Source organism: Eptatretus burgeri, unplaced genomic scaffold (genome assembly GCF_056783735.1).
Source record: "Eptatretus burgeri isolate ZD-2024b unplaced genomic scaffold, Ebu_testis_v1 Ebu_testis_scaffold_3183, whole genome shotgun sequence".
In the NCBI taxonomy this organism is placed as follows: Eukaryota; Metazoa; Chordata; class Myxini; order Myxiniformes; family Myxinidae; genus Eptatretus; species Eptatretus burgeri.
In genome coordinates, this window is record NW_028225132.1 from 96,978 (window position 1) to 114,326 (window position 17,349).

General features: G+C 41.6%; 1 protein-coding gene across 12 annotated transcripts in view; it reads right to left on the reverse strand.

Annotated features, from left to right (window-relative positions):
• The window catches only part of LOC147006373 (uncharacterized), a 45,403-nt gene that overhangs the window by 23,948 nt on the left and 4,106 nt on the right, over nt 1-17,349 (reverse strand). Inside the window, exons 2-3 of one of the 12 annotated variants that reach the window (XR_015054886.1) lie at nt 14,722-14,792; nt 4,713-14,411 (exon numbers count right to left, since the gene is read on the reverse strand). Coding sequence is in view for 4 of the 12 variants with exons in the window: in XM_085869001.1 (XP_085725127.1) it covers nt 4,713-4,830 (118 nt within the window). In the remaining 8 variants the exon portion in view is untranslated. Of the gene's footprint in view, nt 1-368; nt 537-4,712; nt 17,202-17,349 lie in introns of those variants that run through there. The other 11 variants (XR_015054889.1, XR_015054885.1, XR_015054888.1 and 8 more) reach the window with 11 other exon arrangements.

Consider the following 17,349-nt stretch of genomic DNA (forward strand, 5'->3'; position numbering starts at 1 on the left):
TGCACATTCACCTCTGACCTGTCTTGCCTGGGTTTGAATCTCGATCCCTCTATAAATTGCCATCCTGGTGTTTCACGTACAATATGTGGAACAACCATTGGAGGAACATTAAGCATGAAGGACTCTATCAGCACTCATTTATATTGGACGTTAAAGATCCCACGGTGTTTTTGGAAAAGGGCAGGCGAGCTATCGCCAGCATTCTGAACAAATCACAAATTACTTCCCCAACCCTCTTGCAAACCTGTCCTTGACAAGAGTGGTACAAATGATAAACTGTCGTACATTATATTAACTTTCTGATTTTGCAAAATAATTGCAAAAATTTAATTTTGTTTAATTTTACATTAAATAGACATGTTTCCTACCCTTGCCCTTGTCTACTTCTACAGCTTTTCCAGAACGATGCTGTTGAGAATGGAGGGATGTCCCTGGTTCGTGATGTCGCGATTGCATCACTTTTGTTTTTTGTTGTGATTATGTTTAATCCATCATTGGTTCAACAAGAAGAGGCTCAAAAGAAAGAACTGCATTCACTGGGAAAGAACACAAATGACTTTTCATCAATATTTATAATACCTTCATCCAAGGACACAAGATAGCTCAGAGATTTGAAACGAGTTTATCATGTCCCATGTTATATTAGGCCAGCGGTAAACCTCGATGAAGGGCTATATTCTAGGAGTTTAATCAACCGGTGTGACACAAAGCTACAACAGGTCTCATATGAAAGATGGTGATCTCAGTAACACATTTAGCCCTGTTGTCCTCATATTTTGGAGTGCGGTCCATGAAATATTCACATTTGATGTCAATTCTGTGAAGACAGACGAAAGAACGAGACGCCTTGCTGTTGATGGTGGATTCTGAAGCTGCCAAGTCATTGCTGGATGCCCAGTACCACAATGGACGAAATTCATGGCTCTATCATCAAACAAATCCACCTTGACACACTTCATCTGTAGTCACGTCACACAACATGCACCAGCAGCAAAAGAACTTTCAGATCACCAAGAAAAGCAGATCTATTTGGCTGGTGGCTTCTCTGATGGTTCGCTTACAGCATGCCTTTCATCTGCAGGAATGTATCATGACAGTCAACTCGCATCAATGCAGGAAGAGGCATATTCTCGGATATTTCTTCATGTGAAGCATGCCGATGATGAGTTCAGATGTAACAAAGTGCGTGGGTCCATTACAATCAGACACTGATGTGCTTGGCTTAGCATTCCACTACTCTCCACAGTTGCGGGACACTGCCGAAATATGGATAGAGAAAAGAACATCAGCAGGATGCAAGCTTATCCCGGTCCATCAGATATGTTACAGCTTGCTTCCAGAAATGTTTACCTGGCTTCCAGCATTTCATGCCCTGACAGGATGTGACTCTGTATCAGCATTCTTCGGCTATAGTAAAAAGAAAGCATGGAAAGCTATGAAGACACTGCATCCTCAGAATAATGGTCCACACCTCGAAGTCCTCGCAACTGACGATCTCCAGGAGACAGTGGCTGCTTCAAGACATTAAGTCAGTGCCATGTATGATTCTCAAGGGAAATATATGGATGCACACACAAATTTGAATGATCTTCGGGAGAAACTCACAGCGACCCAAGATGTCCCAGTGCATAACTTGCCTCCGTCCGAACCAGCATTTCTCGAACATGTGAAGAGATCCGTTCACCAAACCCGAGTATGGATGAATGCCCACCTGGCAAATCCAGAAATTCTCACACCAGAGGGTCGTGGATTGTACAGAGGAGGTGTGCTGCATCCCACATTGTGGCATCACCAGTGACAGGCAGTGTGGCATCGAACTGTCACATCGTAACCAAAATGACACGGACAGTGATGGTTGAACATATCGAGGACACTCGATCAAAATATATGTTTTAGTTCATTTCTCGTAGAACAATGTGAATTGGTGTAACATATAGTTATCACATCACTTGTGCAAACTTCAGTCACTATATCGTATAATTTGCTCGTAGAAATTTGTTTCAAAATATTCTCATTATATTGATATGGTAAACTGAACACATATAAAATAAAGAAAAAAATATGACAATTGGCAGATGTTTGTTTCTGTAGTTGATGATTTTCGAAGTTAGCTGTCCGGAAATTACGTCTTTTTCTATTAAAAGCACTCAAATGTACATATATTTATCTAGAAGTATTCCATTAAGTAACTAGTAGTATTCCCCTGTTCATTCTGCACATTTCAAAACCAATCATGTAAAAATATGGCGCATTGCTTTGTAGTTATGGCTATTTCACTGATTTTCGGAAATGGTCAAAATTTTCTAATGCGGGTATCCTTCAGGTGTGAATATTTCATGGGCCGCACACCAAAAAATGAGTACACAGGGCAAATGAGTTACTGAGATCCCCATCTTTCATATGAGACCTCTTGCAGCTTTGTGTCAAGCCGGTTGATTAAGTACCAAAAAATGTGACCTATACCGCTGGCCTATATGGGATTATAAGGATGAGCATTTTTTTTGCTAAAGATGGAAGTTGTTGTTTTATTGGCAGGAGTACATAATGAGGTGTCCAAAATGCATTGGTCACATTTTTTCATCCAATGTTTTGGTGGCCATTTTGGATTTCAAAATGGCTGCCACGAACAAGCCCACTTTTGCTGTATAAAATTAAAGTTAAATTTGGTATAAATACCATAATCTGTATTGATAGAGGTTCAATTAATAAATGTCGATTTACTAGCAGTAAAGATTTGTGGGCATCTTAGACTTCAAAATGGCTGCCCAAGTGAAATTGTGTCGAACAATGCTCATTTTAAAGGTAGGGCACACCTTTGGTAAAGGCCCTGTCACACCTTGACGTTTTAGCCAGCGTATGCCGACGTATGAAAAATTTGGCGAATACGCTGGCACACGTCAAATACGTTATGGATAAGTATGTGTAACGTATCTCCAATGCATATTGACGTATGTAGACGTATTTGACGTCTTCCGGACGACCACAGAACTTACTGAACGTGTTTCTAACTTACAGCTACCGTATAATGGCGTATTGGCAGCGTTAGGGGAATTGGTATACAAAAATGGGGTTAACACAGGAGGAACCCGTCAGTGTTTCAGACTCCATGGTGAGTAGATGTCCATGTCAGTAGTATCAGTAGTAGTCGTAGTAGGTGAGCGTGTCAGTAGTCGTCGTAGTCGTAGTAGTAGTAGTAGTAGTAGTAGTAGTAGTAGTAGTCGTAGTCATAGTAGTAGGTCCATGTCAGTAGTAGTAGGTGAGCGTGATGGGGAGGGTGTGGGTGATGATGGATCCTCCTTGTGTCCGTGTCCACGGCCACGGCAAGGAGACTTCTTTGCAGCATTCTTCGAAATTTTCTTCAGCATGACGGTGATGTTGACACTTCGATGTCTTGTGCGGTTATGATTTGAATCGTCGAGTGGCAGCCTTTTAATAGGCCACGCCACATGATCGTCGGCGATACGCTGTCGCGCTATGCATAAGTTAGACTATCGTTGGGCATAAGTTGTGAACGCTGACAACACACTAAGCATTCGTTGGTATAAGTTATCTATAGGTTATCGAAACGTTCTGTGTACATTCCTAATACGTTATGCATACGTCCAACACGTTATTATACGCCCAAAACTGAAAAAAACAACAATACTTCAGCGTACGCCAGCGTTTTAGATACATTTTGATACGTTGCCATACGCTGGCTAAATCGTCAAGGTGCGACAGGGGCTTAAGCTGTTACTTTGGTGAGCTGTTTTCCATTGTACTTGTATATTAAGTAACCTGTGCATCCAAAAACCTGTGAAAGTTTAAACTCAATCTGCCTTGCAATTCATGAAAACACTGTTCAGGGCAATCACAATATTAATGAATAAATAAATAAATTTTACCACTTCTTGAAGAACACATGGATCAAGAGCAAGTCACTCAAACCCCCTGCAGACCCTCTTGGACCCTGAATTTTTTATGCAGTGAAAAAACTTTCGTTCATCACGAGTGATGAAGGTTGTGGTCAGCTTCGTCAAAATCGTCTGTGTAGTTTTGGAGAGGAGAGCAAATGCCTATTTTTCGGGGTGTTCAAACACCCCCCACCCCCCCACAACCCCAACGAGCACAGATTTTGATGCGGTCAATAACATCTATTTTTTTTGGGGGGGAGGGTCAACCACAGCCCCCATCGTAGACCTCCCCATAATGAGCACAGATTTTGATGTGGTCGATACACTTTCGTTTGGCATCAGATATGAAGCTTGTGGCCAACTTTCATCAAAATTGTGCATTTGGTTCAAGTGATAATGATTGAAGTGTTGATGGACTGACTGACTCACTCACTGACTGAATTACCTTTGGATACCGTTCGATCGCATAAGCTCACCGGCCTAAAGTCCAGGTGAGGTAAAAACAGCTCTTTCTCCTAAACAAAGTGCACATCCTGAAACAGTCTCAAAAGGATTTTGAAACTGACACTGCATTTTCTTGAAGTCAGGGACACCTGAAACCAAATATTTTTCAGGGATATTTAATATTATCAACCTGAGTGGTAAAAAAAAGTGTTGGTTATTTAACAAAGGTGGACAAGTACCCTACCTTTAAAAGGATTGGGGTTCATGAAACTTAAAGTATCATCACTGTCTTCTGTAATAGAAATGGGGTTTGTGTTGTAACAGTTATCATCTGCCACACATTTGTACAATTCTGTGCATGGAAGAGAGTTTTACCTGCAGGTACATCGTTTGGAGCAGAAGCTTGCACCACAGGATGCGCTTTGGAAGTTCTCCTTCGTCTCAGGTGCAGCTGGGTCTGCCGACAGAATACGAAGCAGTCTGGTGTCATCATTCTTGCTCCAAACTTGGGTCTGGTATTCCTGGATCCAATATGTTGTCCTGAGCCTAAAGACGTGCCTGCATACGAGCTCTGTAGATATGCTGAACCCAAGCTCCAGCTGTAGGTGGCAGCATGCTGGCACTTTGGTTTTGGGAAATCGTTTGGAATTTCTTCCACGGAAGTGTAGCATGATCCTGAACATAACTGTTATTTATGCTGACCAGCATACAAAGAAAATTGTCACAGCCTGCAATAACATTTGCAGATGGCGTTTCATCGTTGGCCGAGCTTTGTGAGAGCTGATACGATATGAGACAGAGACTTCATCAAGACTTTCAAAGCACATTTCTTACCTATGCCCCAAATTTTGCCTGTGGTGTTGAATTCAGTAATTGCATGAAAGCCAGGTAAAGCAGAGGCTATTTGTGAAACCAAATCATAATATATTGGTTGAAGTTGTCCCCTTCTGCAGTTCGTACTTGTACCTGTGACAATTCCTGTGTTGAAACCCAACTCAGCAAGTCTTTGAAGAATGATTACCCACCAGTCGGTATCCTGGGTGAAAATTCAACTTGATTTTCAGAATCAGCCTTGATACTTCCCAAAGCATGGTCCATCATCAAGGTGTCTCTCTCTTGAGGTGCGCTCACGCCGGTGGTGGTGCTGGTACTTTGCGGTGTTTGATTGTACATTATTTTGTGATACTGTCACAACTGCCTTCAAACAAATATTTATTAGTTTGTCTGCAAGAAACAGTGCGAGTCCATATTTTGTCTTTTTCTTGGACAGGAATGTTTTGGTGTCTTTGATTGGTGTTGAATCATCAACAATGAAGTCCTCAGACTAGGAAGAAGAACACCTTATATCATCGACAGCACGGGTGTCGTAACTTCCAGATATTACGTGATTGACGCTGTTACAAGGCTGTACAGATCAGAGGTTACTCAGGCTTCATCTTGACCCCTGTGCTCAACAGTCTGACCAAAGCACCTGACTTTACACAAGCTGATGTGAAAAGCACCAAGTGAAACCATGACAGGACGAGGTTTGTCCGGGTGTGTGGTGGCATTGAGCAGGTACAAGTTTTCACGGACTGTTAATGGCGTCGACCACTCATGTGCTGGACTGTTGACAATGGGCAAGGTGTGAATGTTGTCAATCGGTTGTTCCCTTGACTCGATCAGGTGAACTTGAGAGTTGTATGTATGCCACACTGGAAGGGGTTGTGTTGAAGGCTGAGAATCGGCTTGTATTTCATCATTCACAGAAAGTAAGCATGTGGAACCAATCTCAGAGGAATCTAGATTTTGATGTGCATTTGTTTGGGAGATGCTTTCAGATGTTTGATCAGCAAGTTGCAGACAACCGGGTTGGATTTGTGCGTTGATATCGCAAGAGCAACCACAGTAGGTTTTGCTGATGTGCACGGTCAACCTCATGTTGATCTTTTCACAGCTTGTGGTGTTTGTCGTGAGGTCTTCTGGATGTTCTCGAGTGGGGGTTCCCGGACTGGTGGTACATGTACCACCAGTGGCACATTTCAAGTTTTCAGGAGGTACATGGAGACCTTGGAAATCCACCTCTGGGATTGTATGACCTTGGTGTGAGTGTTTTTTTTTTCGCATTTTTTTCTGTGGTGGGAAGCGACTTCTGCCGCCGCTCACTATTTTCCGACCATGTATGGCAGTGGACAAATTTGTTGTGTGTTTGATTTTTCGATGTGTTGTGCGGTTTTCTGCCACTATCATACAGTACGGGAAATCTAACAACCTCATTCTTTGCGTGGGTGTGTTCTGGCTGGTGTGCATAATGGTTGTGTGTGTAATTGTGCTGCGGGTTTTTTCTGTGATAACAGGTGATTTTTTGTTTTTTGGCACCTGTTCATTTTATTTTTCGAACGTAATATGTATCTATCGTGCATTACCGTTACCATTGACAGTCCGGTAACAAAGAAATTTTTCTTCATTTTTGTGTGAGACGTTGACACTTTTTCTGTTATTTCACTTATTTATTCCTTTTTCATTATATATTTATTCCTGTCATTTCAACTTTCAGATCACAGTCATGAGCATCATGACCAAGCCCAAACCCAAGTATTCATAGGATTACTTGAAATTTGGTTTCACTTCAATTCTCAACGACATTGAAGTTCCGCAATGTGTGCTTTGCCTAAAGACACTTGGCAACAACTCAATGAAGTCAAGCCTAGTCTCCCGGCATCTGGAGAAAGCTCACCCCGGTGATAAGAACAGAGATCTTGAATTTTTCAAGTGGAAAGAGACATCCCTCAACAAACAGACTCTATTCAGGTGGGAGCTTTCACCAGCAATCCAAAGCAGCAGTGAAGGCTTCATACAAGGTCACACTCATGATTGCCAAGCAGAAGAAACCATACACTAATGGAGAAGATCTCATCCTCCTGGCAGCCAAAGAAATGGTGCATTCTGTCATTGGAAATTATGCTGCAAAGAAACTGAACCAAATTTCGCTCTCCAACAACACAGCGCAGCGCTGAATTGAAGAAATGTCCTTGGATATTTCGGAGCAGGTAGTCAGTGAGATTCGCGAATCACCAGTTGGATTCGCCATACAACTTTATGAGTTCACAAATGTGGTGAATTGTACACAACTTGTTGTATTTGTTCAGTATGTCAGAAAGGAGGGCTTGAAAGACGAATTATTGTTCAATGCTGCGTTGAAAACCACCACCAAAGCCAATGATGTCTTCCATGTCATGTATTCATTTTTCAAGAAGTATGGCTTGAAATGGACTGACTTGAAAGGCTGTACCACAGACGGTGTACCAGCAATGTTGAGATGGAAATCCGGTTTTCAATCTCACGTCAAGGAAGTGGCTCCGCACGCTGTATGTATGCACTGTATCATTCATCGGTTTGCTCTGTCATGTAAGGTTTTTTCCGAAGGCAATGGGAAGCGTGCCGTCGTTCGTGGTCAAAATGATCAACAACGTGAAATCAAGTGCCCTCAGTACTCAGCTGTCCAAATTGCTGTGTGAGGATTTGAAAGCTGAGCACAGCGTACTCCTCTTCCATACAGAAGTGTGCTGGCTCTCCCGTGGAAACGTTACGAAATGCATCTTCGAGCTGCGAGACGAGCTACTGGAGTTATTCAATCGTAGCTGCAAGTGTAAAGATTTCGTTTCTGCTCTGAAAGATCATTCCTTCATTCTCCATCTCGCCCTCAACGGGTTCAACTGGAGTCTTCAAGGGACCGAGGCGACGGTTTGCAAATTTATGTCAAAGCTCAGAGCTCTCTGTCAAAGCTCTCAGGAAACCTTGATTGTGGAGAGCCAACATTTTGGCTGGTGTGTTCGCCATGTTTGCAACTGTCAGAGGTTCTGGAATTGAACAGTACATCCTCTGGGAACTTTAGGGCTCTGGCCTGTGAGCATCTTGGCAACCTGGAGGTGGAATTCAAAGGATACTTCCTGAACCTCAAGGAGGAGGACCTTCATTTCCTGAGCAATCCATTTAGGGCCTCACTGAAGAGTTACCGGCAGGAAATGGAATGCAGGAGGTCCTGATTGACCTCCAACATGATTTAACTGCATGGGAGGCATACCGTGAGAAGACTTTGTGTAACTTTTGGTTCTGCATGCTGAAGTCTGACAAGAGTCACAGAACCTGCTGTTCGAGCGCTGCTGTTATTGCCAACAACGTAGTTATGTGAATCAATGCTTTCATTGTTGTTGGGCATCAAAACAAAACACAGATCGAGGCTGAGGAGCCCAGAACATGATCCGAGATGTGCTGCCACAAAATAAATAAATAAATAAATAAATAATCACCTCATGCATTGATGATCTTGTTTGCAATAAACAAGCTCAAATTTCCGATGAGCTGTGTTGTGAAGTTTGGCGAGTGTTTTGAGTATTTTTCATTCCAAATGACTGGTTTAAAATAAATTAATTAATCAATAATTTCAACTTTTCATGAATTTCTAACCCTTCGTTGATTGGTGGTACAGCCACAACACGAGAAGGCCCAAGTGGAACGCGCAGCCAAAACAGTTGAGATCCTCTGGTCTCGGGCTTCAACGGATTTTGCATGGAAGCATCTCAACAAGTCTGTGGATTCATCACACGATACAAGTGGTTCAGAGACGGTCACACATCCAGATACAAAGTGAGATGGTAAATGCTGATAAACAGATACTGCAGTTCCATGGAATGTGTCTTGACCATCTGGTGTGTCGACCTTGATATCCACATCATGAGCTGAACTTACACAGGTATGACCTTGCAGACTACAGGTGGGATGTAGATACCATTGTGATGCCTCATTGTGTAAAATGCATTATTTGTTTTCTGAGTGGTGATTGCATTGACAGAGTGCAATGGTATTCTAACAGTTTCTGCACTCAGTATATTAACATCATTTCTGCTACGATTCACGTGATGACTGTGAAGAGAGAGTCCAACTGCTGATGGTGTCTCATTTTTATTGTGAAAGGATTCCGTTGAGGAAACTGGCTTGTATGCTAGTTTGTGGTCAGACTTTCAATTGTGAATAATTTGCTGACAAGTTAGGTTGATAGACCGTCTGTTATCTTCTGCTCGTTGGTCTGTCTCTACATGTCTTGAACCCTATAAGACCCAAATGATGAAGAAAAGTAATTCATGAGGAACACCATCTTCAACAATATCTTTCAGTGAAACTTTGAATATCCAAGGACCTCTCATGAACTTTTGTCTGTATGAGAGATACCTGCAGACATGGGTAAGCTTCTCAGACTTGCATGTGTACCCACACTTTGAGTATGAGATACAGCACTGATTCCAGCCTTCTGAGCATCTGAAGAGTGTTCCTGAGATGGCTTGTGGCCATATGAAGGGGTTACAACATTTTGACCATATTTCAAAATCTTATCTTTAAAGATTCCTCATGTATTCTTGAAATCATTGATGCCAAAATTTTGCAAAGTTTGACGATAGCACTTCAGCAGTTCAGCAATGTCAATATACTGCCCCTCATCTACTTGGTCTTGCAGAACACTGAAGAACATGACATCTGTGGCACTAAATGCCACACTCACTGCAGGCGAACCTGGTGTTGGCTTAGTGGTTAGGGTGGCAGCCTGGGATCCTAGGGTCCTGAGTTCAAGCCCCGTTGGGCCGCTGAATTAATACACCAGGAGGTTGACTCAGCCTGTCATCCTTCCGAGGTTGGCAAAATGAGTACCAGTGTACTGGTAAGGGGGACACTGCATCAGCGGCATAGCCGCGTCCCAACCAATGATGCAACCAGCAGCCACAGGCTGCACTCGATAGGGGGAGACTGCAGGCAGGATGATTGGTATCCTGTTTTAAAGTGATTTAGTAGCTTCAATACAACATGGATGCTGAATATACTTTACCCAGTTTTCCGTGAAGCAAGTACGTGCAGAATGTCACGAGGCAGTTAATCTTCAGAAGACGGCCCGTCAGCAAGCCTAACTTTCCAGGCATCATTTCCACTGATGTTTACAATTTTTGAATTTTTCCCGCATTTTAGCAGGAATTGGCACTTCAGGAGTTTTTCATGAACTTTTGGTCATTTGCTGTGGTTGGTTGACAAAATACACATTTTGATTTGTCAAACACTGTACTGCTCAAACGAGTAAGCTTCATAGATTCTGAAACACGAAGAGAAGAAACACTGGGTCGTCTTGTTTGTCAGGAAAATTGTGTCTTGTGAAGTAACAGCAAGTTTGCTTCTTCTTTCATCTCCAGCCAGGTGACACGGTTCTATCCAGGTGACTCAGTTTGTTAACGTCAATCTCTTTGCCAAATAGCTTTCTTCGCTTTAAGCTCATCTGCTGTAATTCCGAGAAGCCTTTGTCCAACTCACACAAATTATGGATTGTAATAATCTGCCTTTTCTGTGAACAGTTCAGAAAAGTTTCAAATGCCGATTCCTTGAAGGTTCTGTATTAAGGATCAACAAGCTTTTCACCAGTATCTGTTTGGCGATACAAGCAGAGCTTAAAATCTGTTGTTGGTTTGTTCGACGTTTGCTCTTTGGGAGATGCCATCATGTATCCCATAGCACAATCTGAAACAAGAGAAGTTGATAATTATTCAAGTGAAAGAACAACCAGCTTATTCTTTCTGTTTAAACAATACAGCTGAACTAATGAAGGATGAAAACAGGGATGCATTTCACATTGCGTTTTCCATTCTATTCAGATTAATTTCGTTTTTGAACATATATACAGGTCGTGGACAAAACAATGGAAACTTCTGGGTACATGAAGGACACACAACCAAGAAACGGCTTCCACACAGGTGTGGCCCATGTGTTAACAAAGCAATAACATCCCACCATGCTTCGGGTCGAACATGTTTAAAAATGCTGCACAGGCCTGATTGCCTATAATTATGACGAGAGTGGCTGCAAGAGGAGAACCCCCACCCCCCACTGCCCACAGCAACAGAGCATGTGTGATCACACAATGGTTTGATGAGCATAACACTGATATTATCCAGATGTCATGGCCTTCTCCTTCACCAGATCTGAACCCAATTGAGCATTTATGGGATATTCTGGAATGATGCCTGAGGCAGCGCTTTGCACCGCCATCAAACAGCTCGGTGAGCGTATGTGATCGAACAAAGTCTGTAGGTAGATCAGTCACTCAGTGAGTGGGGAAACGCTTCAGTCATTATCTCTTGAATCAAATGCATGATTTTGATGGAACTCGGCCACAAGCTTCACACCTGATGCCTAATAAAGGTGTATTGACCACATCAAAATTTGCGCTCAATAGCAGGTTGAAATCGGGCCTAAAACGCTGAAAATTCCTGCCCTAACCTGCAGTGGCCATGCCTTCAGCCAAAAACATGAGCTGTGTCCTGAAAAATATGACCAAAAACATGCATCACTGAAATCAGTATCGAGAGGACTTCCGTTCAAACAATCACGTGACCACATTCTGCGTATGAGCAAAATTCCGATATTTATGTTGGCATTGACTGTTGCTCCTGATCCAGGTGAACTTGGGCACCCATGTCACTATTTTTCATTTGCTTATTTATTTTTTTGTCCACGACCTGTACATTTTCCAATTCAGCAAATGCATGTTCTTTACTGGCCTCTGTCAGTTTTTGTTTGAGCTCTTTCTTTAATAAAATGATCTCTGGTAAGTATTTCAAAAAGTCCATGTACCATTATTTTCATCTGTGAAATACAAGTGAAGTAATTACATTTTTTATATACTGCACATGACATGAACAATGCCTCCCCACGTGAAACAAGTAGAAACCTCTAACTGGATTTTTTTTGTTAACACAAAGTGACGATGATGTCTTTAGGAAGATTTTTAAAGGTTACTTATTGAACACTTGTTGTGAATATAAAGTAAATCTCACCGATTAAGTGTTGATTTCCAAGGAATAGTTGGTTGTTCTTCTGAGATGGTGGCTATTTTTAAATCCAACATGGCCACCAAATAACGTCATGAAAAAATGTTACCAATGGAATTCCAGAGAAGTGAGACACAATTTACAAAAAGTCACTCGATTTCCATCTTTTTCAAAAACAAATCCAAAAGTTCGCAACATCCTCCACAATGACATTAAAATATCTAAATAATCAAGTGTGATTCATTGTACCACACTGATCATTTGGACCTTGATTAAGTTAGATCTGCATGCTGGATATTCAGTATCGTGCAGCATGAAAACGCTCGTGGAACATGTTTGTTTATGTTTCACAAAACCATGCATTCAACACTTTACATGTTAAGTTATACTTCATTGGAGCTTGAACTGAGAATGTTTCCTTTTCGTGCCGTTTAAAATGTGGATGTAAAGTCTAACGGAGACAACAATTGAAAGGCGATCCACCATTGGGAAACGATGTTCGGGAAAGCAAACTCCTTGAAATGCAGAAAGTGGAAGGAACGGAGGTTCATGATATGAAGGAAAAAATGGCGTTCACAATGAACCAGAACTTTGGTAATATAGAACAAGAGGAAGAACAATATCAAGAAGAACAAAAGAAGGATTTACAAGCAAAGGAAGAACTTCAGGAAAAAAGAGGAGATGTTGCTCCAAAAAGAAGATCTCATACAATGAGAGAAGACGTTCAGGGCAGAGAACGTGAGTTAACGGAAATGGGAAATGGACACACAACGGAAATTGAACAAAGAATTGCAGTAAAAGGAGGAAGATGAACGGAGGAAACGAGAGGAGGAACAGCAGAAAGAGAAAAAGGAAGCAGAGTAGAGGAAAATAAATGAACAGGAGAGGAAGAAAGAAGAAGAGTTAAAGATAAGGGAGAAGGAAGAATGCAGACGAGAAAACTGGGAGGGGATTTTCAGGATGAGAAATTTGAAGTTTGTATCTGTGAAAAGCGCAAAAACACAGAACGTAGGAGGAAAATGGTTGAAGTAGAAAAGAAAATGTTAGAACATAAAAACTTGAAGCAAGATGTGCAGCAACGGGAGCAAGAATTGCAGATATATCAGGAACAGGAGCTGGAGCAGCAAGGGGTGTTTGAAGCCTTTATGAATGGGAAAGATGAAGAGATAAAGAAACAGCAGCTACATCTCCCCCAAAAAGGGGAGGAGCTTAATCATCGAGAATGTAATGTGAATAAATCGGAGGTAGAGACTCGTCTGAGAGAGAAAAAGGAAGAACACAAGAGAGCAATGCGAAGTTGTGTGGAAAACAAGAGTTCATTTTAATGGAAAGAGAATATGGGATAAGAGAGAGGAAAGGTCATGCGGAGTTTAGGGAGCAAGAGATCTTGGAGAGAGAGAGAGAGAGAGAGAGAGAGAGAGAGAGAGAGAGAGAGAGAGAGAGAGAGAGACCAAAGTGCAAAAAGCAGCAAAGCTTGCTGAGGAAAGAGTTGAGAAAGACGTGCTTGTATAAATGATGACGGGGTGAAGCAACAACATAAGAAACAGCAGGATGTTGATTGGCAACCACCTGAACCAAAGCCTCACCAGGATGAAGGGCTGCAGCAGCAACAACAGTACAGTGTTGTTCTCAAGTGCCAACCGAAGCCTCACTGTGAAGGCAGGACACAACAACTGAAATGGCATGATGTTGATCAGCTGCCGGCCAGACTGAAGCCTCACCATTCATCTCAATCCAAGCTTCTCAGTGATGAACCAGTGGAGATAGAAAGGCGAAAAAATAATCTCATGTTCCGTGGAGTAAAGGAAGGAGAAGGTGAACATGACAGGGAGGTTTTGGCAAAATTGATTGAAGCCATGAACCAGAACATAGAGCCTGTACGGACTTTCCGCGTTGTCGCTACATTGAGAATAGATTCAGACCTATGAAAGTTGTGTTCAGTTGTGAGTCCGTTCGGAACCTGGTTCTTACCAAGAACAAGAAGGAACGGAATTTGAATGATCCCTCTCTCTGCACAAAAAACAATTTCATCACTCCAGATTACACTCCTCTCCAAAGAGAAAAAACAAGAGATGCTGCAGAGTGATCTTGATAAAAAGAGGGAAAGTGACCAACATGGGAAATACACCATCAAAGGACACAAAGTAGTCCTCCTGAAGAAGCTCAGCGGCAAGCCTCATCTCCATAGATGACGACGTTCCCTCCTCATCTCCCATAATAGTCCCCTCACCTGACACACATTCAAGGAAAAACAGATAATATTCCGTTGAAAACAATTTACTTTGTCACACGGTCTCTTTCAAATAAGTGAATGCTTCTGAGATCACATTGGAGCCATCACTGAAACATTTTGTGATTGTACAATTATGGACAGGGAGTTCACTCCTGATGGATATACTGTATTGCATAAATATAGGAAGCTGAACTTTTTTAGCGAAGGAACGAAAGCTGAGGAAAAACATGGTGGGATCTAATTGTTGGTGAAATGCAATTGATCACCTTGCATTGTTCATGAGCTACATCGTGAACGGAAGCCTCACCTTGATGACGGACAGCAACAGCAGAAGGCATGTTTTGTGCAGGACCTTCAACAGGTAAGCACTCTTCAATACTTTGGGGCAGGGTGGGTGAACACACGATGGGTGCAAACACAGCCAACAACAAGATCAAAACATAAAGAAAAATACATCTTGTCACTGTCTTTCACAGACATTGCTGTTAATTCTTCCTTCGATGAAGAAGAATATCCTTAATTGTGGAGATAATTGTAATTATAATTTCTGTGGGAAGGTTACTCCTTGCCATGGTCACCCTCAAGCAGAAAAAACAACAAGTACTTTTACTCCCTTCGACTGGATGAGATCACCCGATTGACCTTTTCCTCACTTATCTGTTCCATCTGAGCATTTCGTTCTGGGTCATTTTCTGAACAAGTTATTAAACTGATTAAGATATCAATGCACTTCATCTTTCATACTTCTATTGTTTTATCAATGGCCCCTCAGAAGAGGTGCTCATTCCCTCCTCTACCCACTCACCTGAAACCATTGTACCGATTAGAATGTAAATTGCTAAGATTCATGGTTTACATGACAAATTATTCCAAACTTTGGCAAAACTTCCTGTTCTTCACCTGCATCATGTTCCATTTTGTCTGTGCCTCAGAAGTGTTGAGGACAAAGAAATATTTTCCTGAACTTTAATCCAGACAAGCACCAAGGAAATATTCCAGTTGGTAGAAGTCTGGCATGAGTGTTAATGTGTCCGTATCAAAGTCATTGTGTACACCTGGATGATCATTAAAAGTAATTGTTTGAAAAACTTTTGTGCAAATCCAATGTTAGTTTGTGATGAATAAAATAAAGGTGTGAAATCGAAGGCAAAAGAAGAGAAAAATTGAATTGAGATGGAGAAAACAATGAAGAGAATATAGTATTTCCAGGATTGCGTTGGAAGGCATGATAATGATGTAGATTATGACGACAATGTCATTGAGTGATTTTGACTTCATTTTGATGATCTGTGTGCAGAGGAAGAAGTTATAGTAATGGCCGCTGGAGAAGAAGATGTGATGTTTGGCAGTGAATACATCATCACCCCGGCTTCGAAATGATCTTGCAAGGTAAGACGAAACATCAGACTCTTACAGGTGGCTAATCCAAGATTTCTTTAAGAAACGTTGGTCTCGAGAACTACAGGTACGAAAACCTTCCATCGACATTACTTCATCTCTTGCACCATTTCATGTCCATGTTTTTAGTCATTTCCTTGCTTGTCTATTTATCAACATAAATGTGTGCATGCGTGTGTGTGTTTGTGTGTGTGTGTTCAACATAACTCCAAGACCATGAAACCAACACCCCATTAAAAGAAAATTAAAAGACTTTTGTAATTATTTCCTTTATGAGGCACCTCCTCAGCCACTTCATTCTCCCTCAAAGAGCATCCTCGGTTACTTTGCTGGGGTCTTAATTTGTCATTTTTTTGGCGTGCTCAAACATGCCTTGACTTGAACAGGCCACAATGGTTTCTTCACAACAAAATTCTTTTCCTCTCTTCATTTTCCTCACTATCATCGAATGCTTGATCATCATCCCTATGAATCGCCAGATACATTGCAATGCTTATAAACGTCCAGACACCAGCGTTCGTGGTTTCGTTTCATTTTCGCACATGCCACAACATCGAGAATCTCTTAAACTCAGTGAAATCACAAAACTTAAGCTCCCGAATTGAACTGCAAAAAAGCAGTTTGTCTAATTTGGACATAGTTTGATATTTCTGGCGTCTCCGGGAGGTGTGTGTTTAATACGATTGTCGGCGATCACCAATCGCTTTCCAAACCAGCCGTTACGAATCAACCATTTCATTGGAACAGGAAAGATGGAGAGATAAAGAAACAGCAGCTTCATGCCCAGCAAAAAGAGGAGGAGCTTCAGATTTGGGAATGTAATCTGCATAAATCGGAGGAAGAGACTCGTCTTCGAGAGAGAAAGGAACGGGTTTTACAAAACCATGTATTCAACACTTTACATGTTATGTTATACTTCATTGTAACTTGAACTGAGAATGTTTGCTTTGTCCGAGAATGTCCACCATTGGGAAACGATGTTCGGGAAAACAATCTCCTTGAAATGCAGAAAGTGGAAGGAATGGAAGTTCATGACGTGAAGGAAAAAAATGGCGTTCACAGTGACCCAGAACAAGAGGAAGAACAATATCAAGAAGAGCAAAAGAAGGATTTACAAGCAAAAGAAGAACTTCAGGAAAAAGAGGAGATGTTGCTCCAAAAAGAAGATCTCATACAATGAGAGAAGTTCGTTCAGGAAAGAGAACGCGAGTTAACGGAAATGGGAAATGGACATGCAATGGAAATTGAACAAAGAATTGCAGTGAAAGGAGGAAGATGAAAGGAGGAAACGAGAGGAGGAACAGCAGAAAGAGAAAAAGGAAGCAGAGCAGAGGAAAATAAATGAACAGGAGAGGAAGAAACAGGTAAAGTTAAAGATAAGGGAGAAGGAAGAATGCAGACGAGCAATCTGGGAAAAGGATTTTCAGGATGAGAAATTTGAAGTTTGGATCTGGGAAAAGTGCAAAAACACAAAACGTGAGAAGAAAATGGTTGAAGTGGAAAAGAGAATGTTAGAAGTTAAAAACTGGAAGCAAGA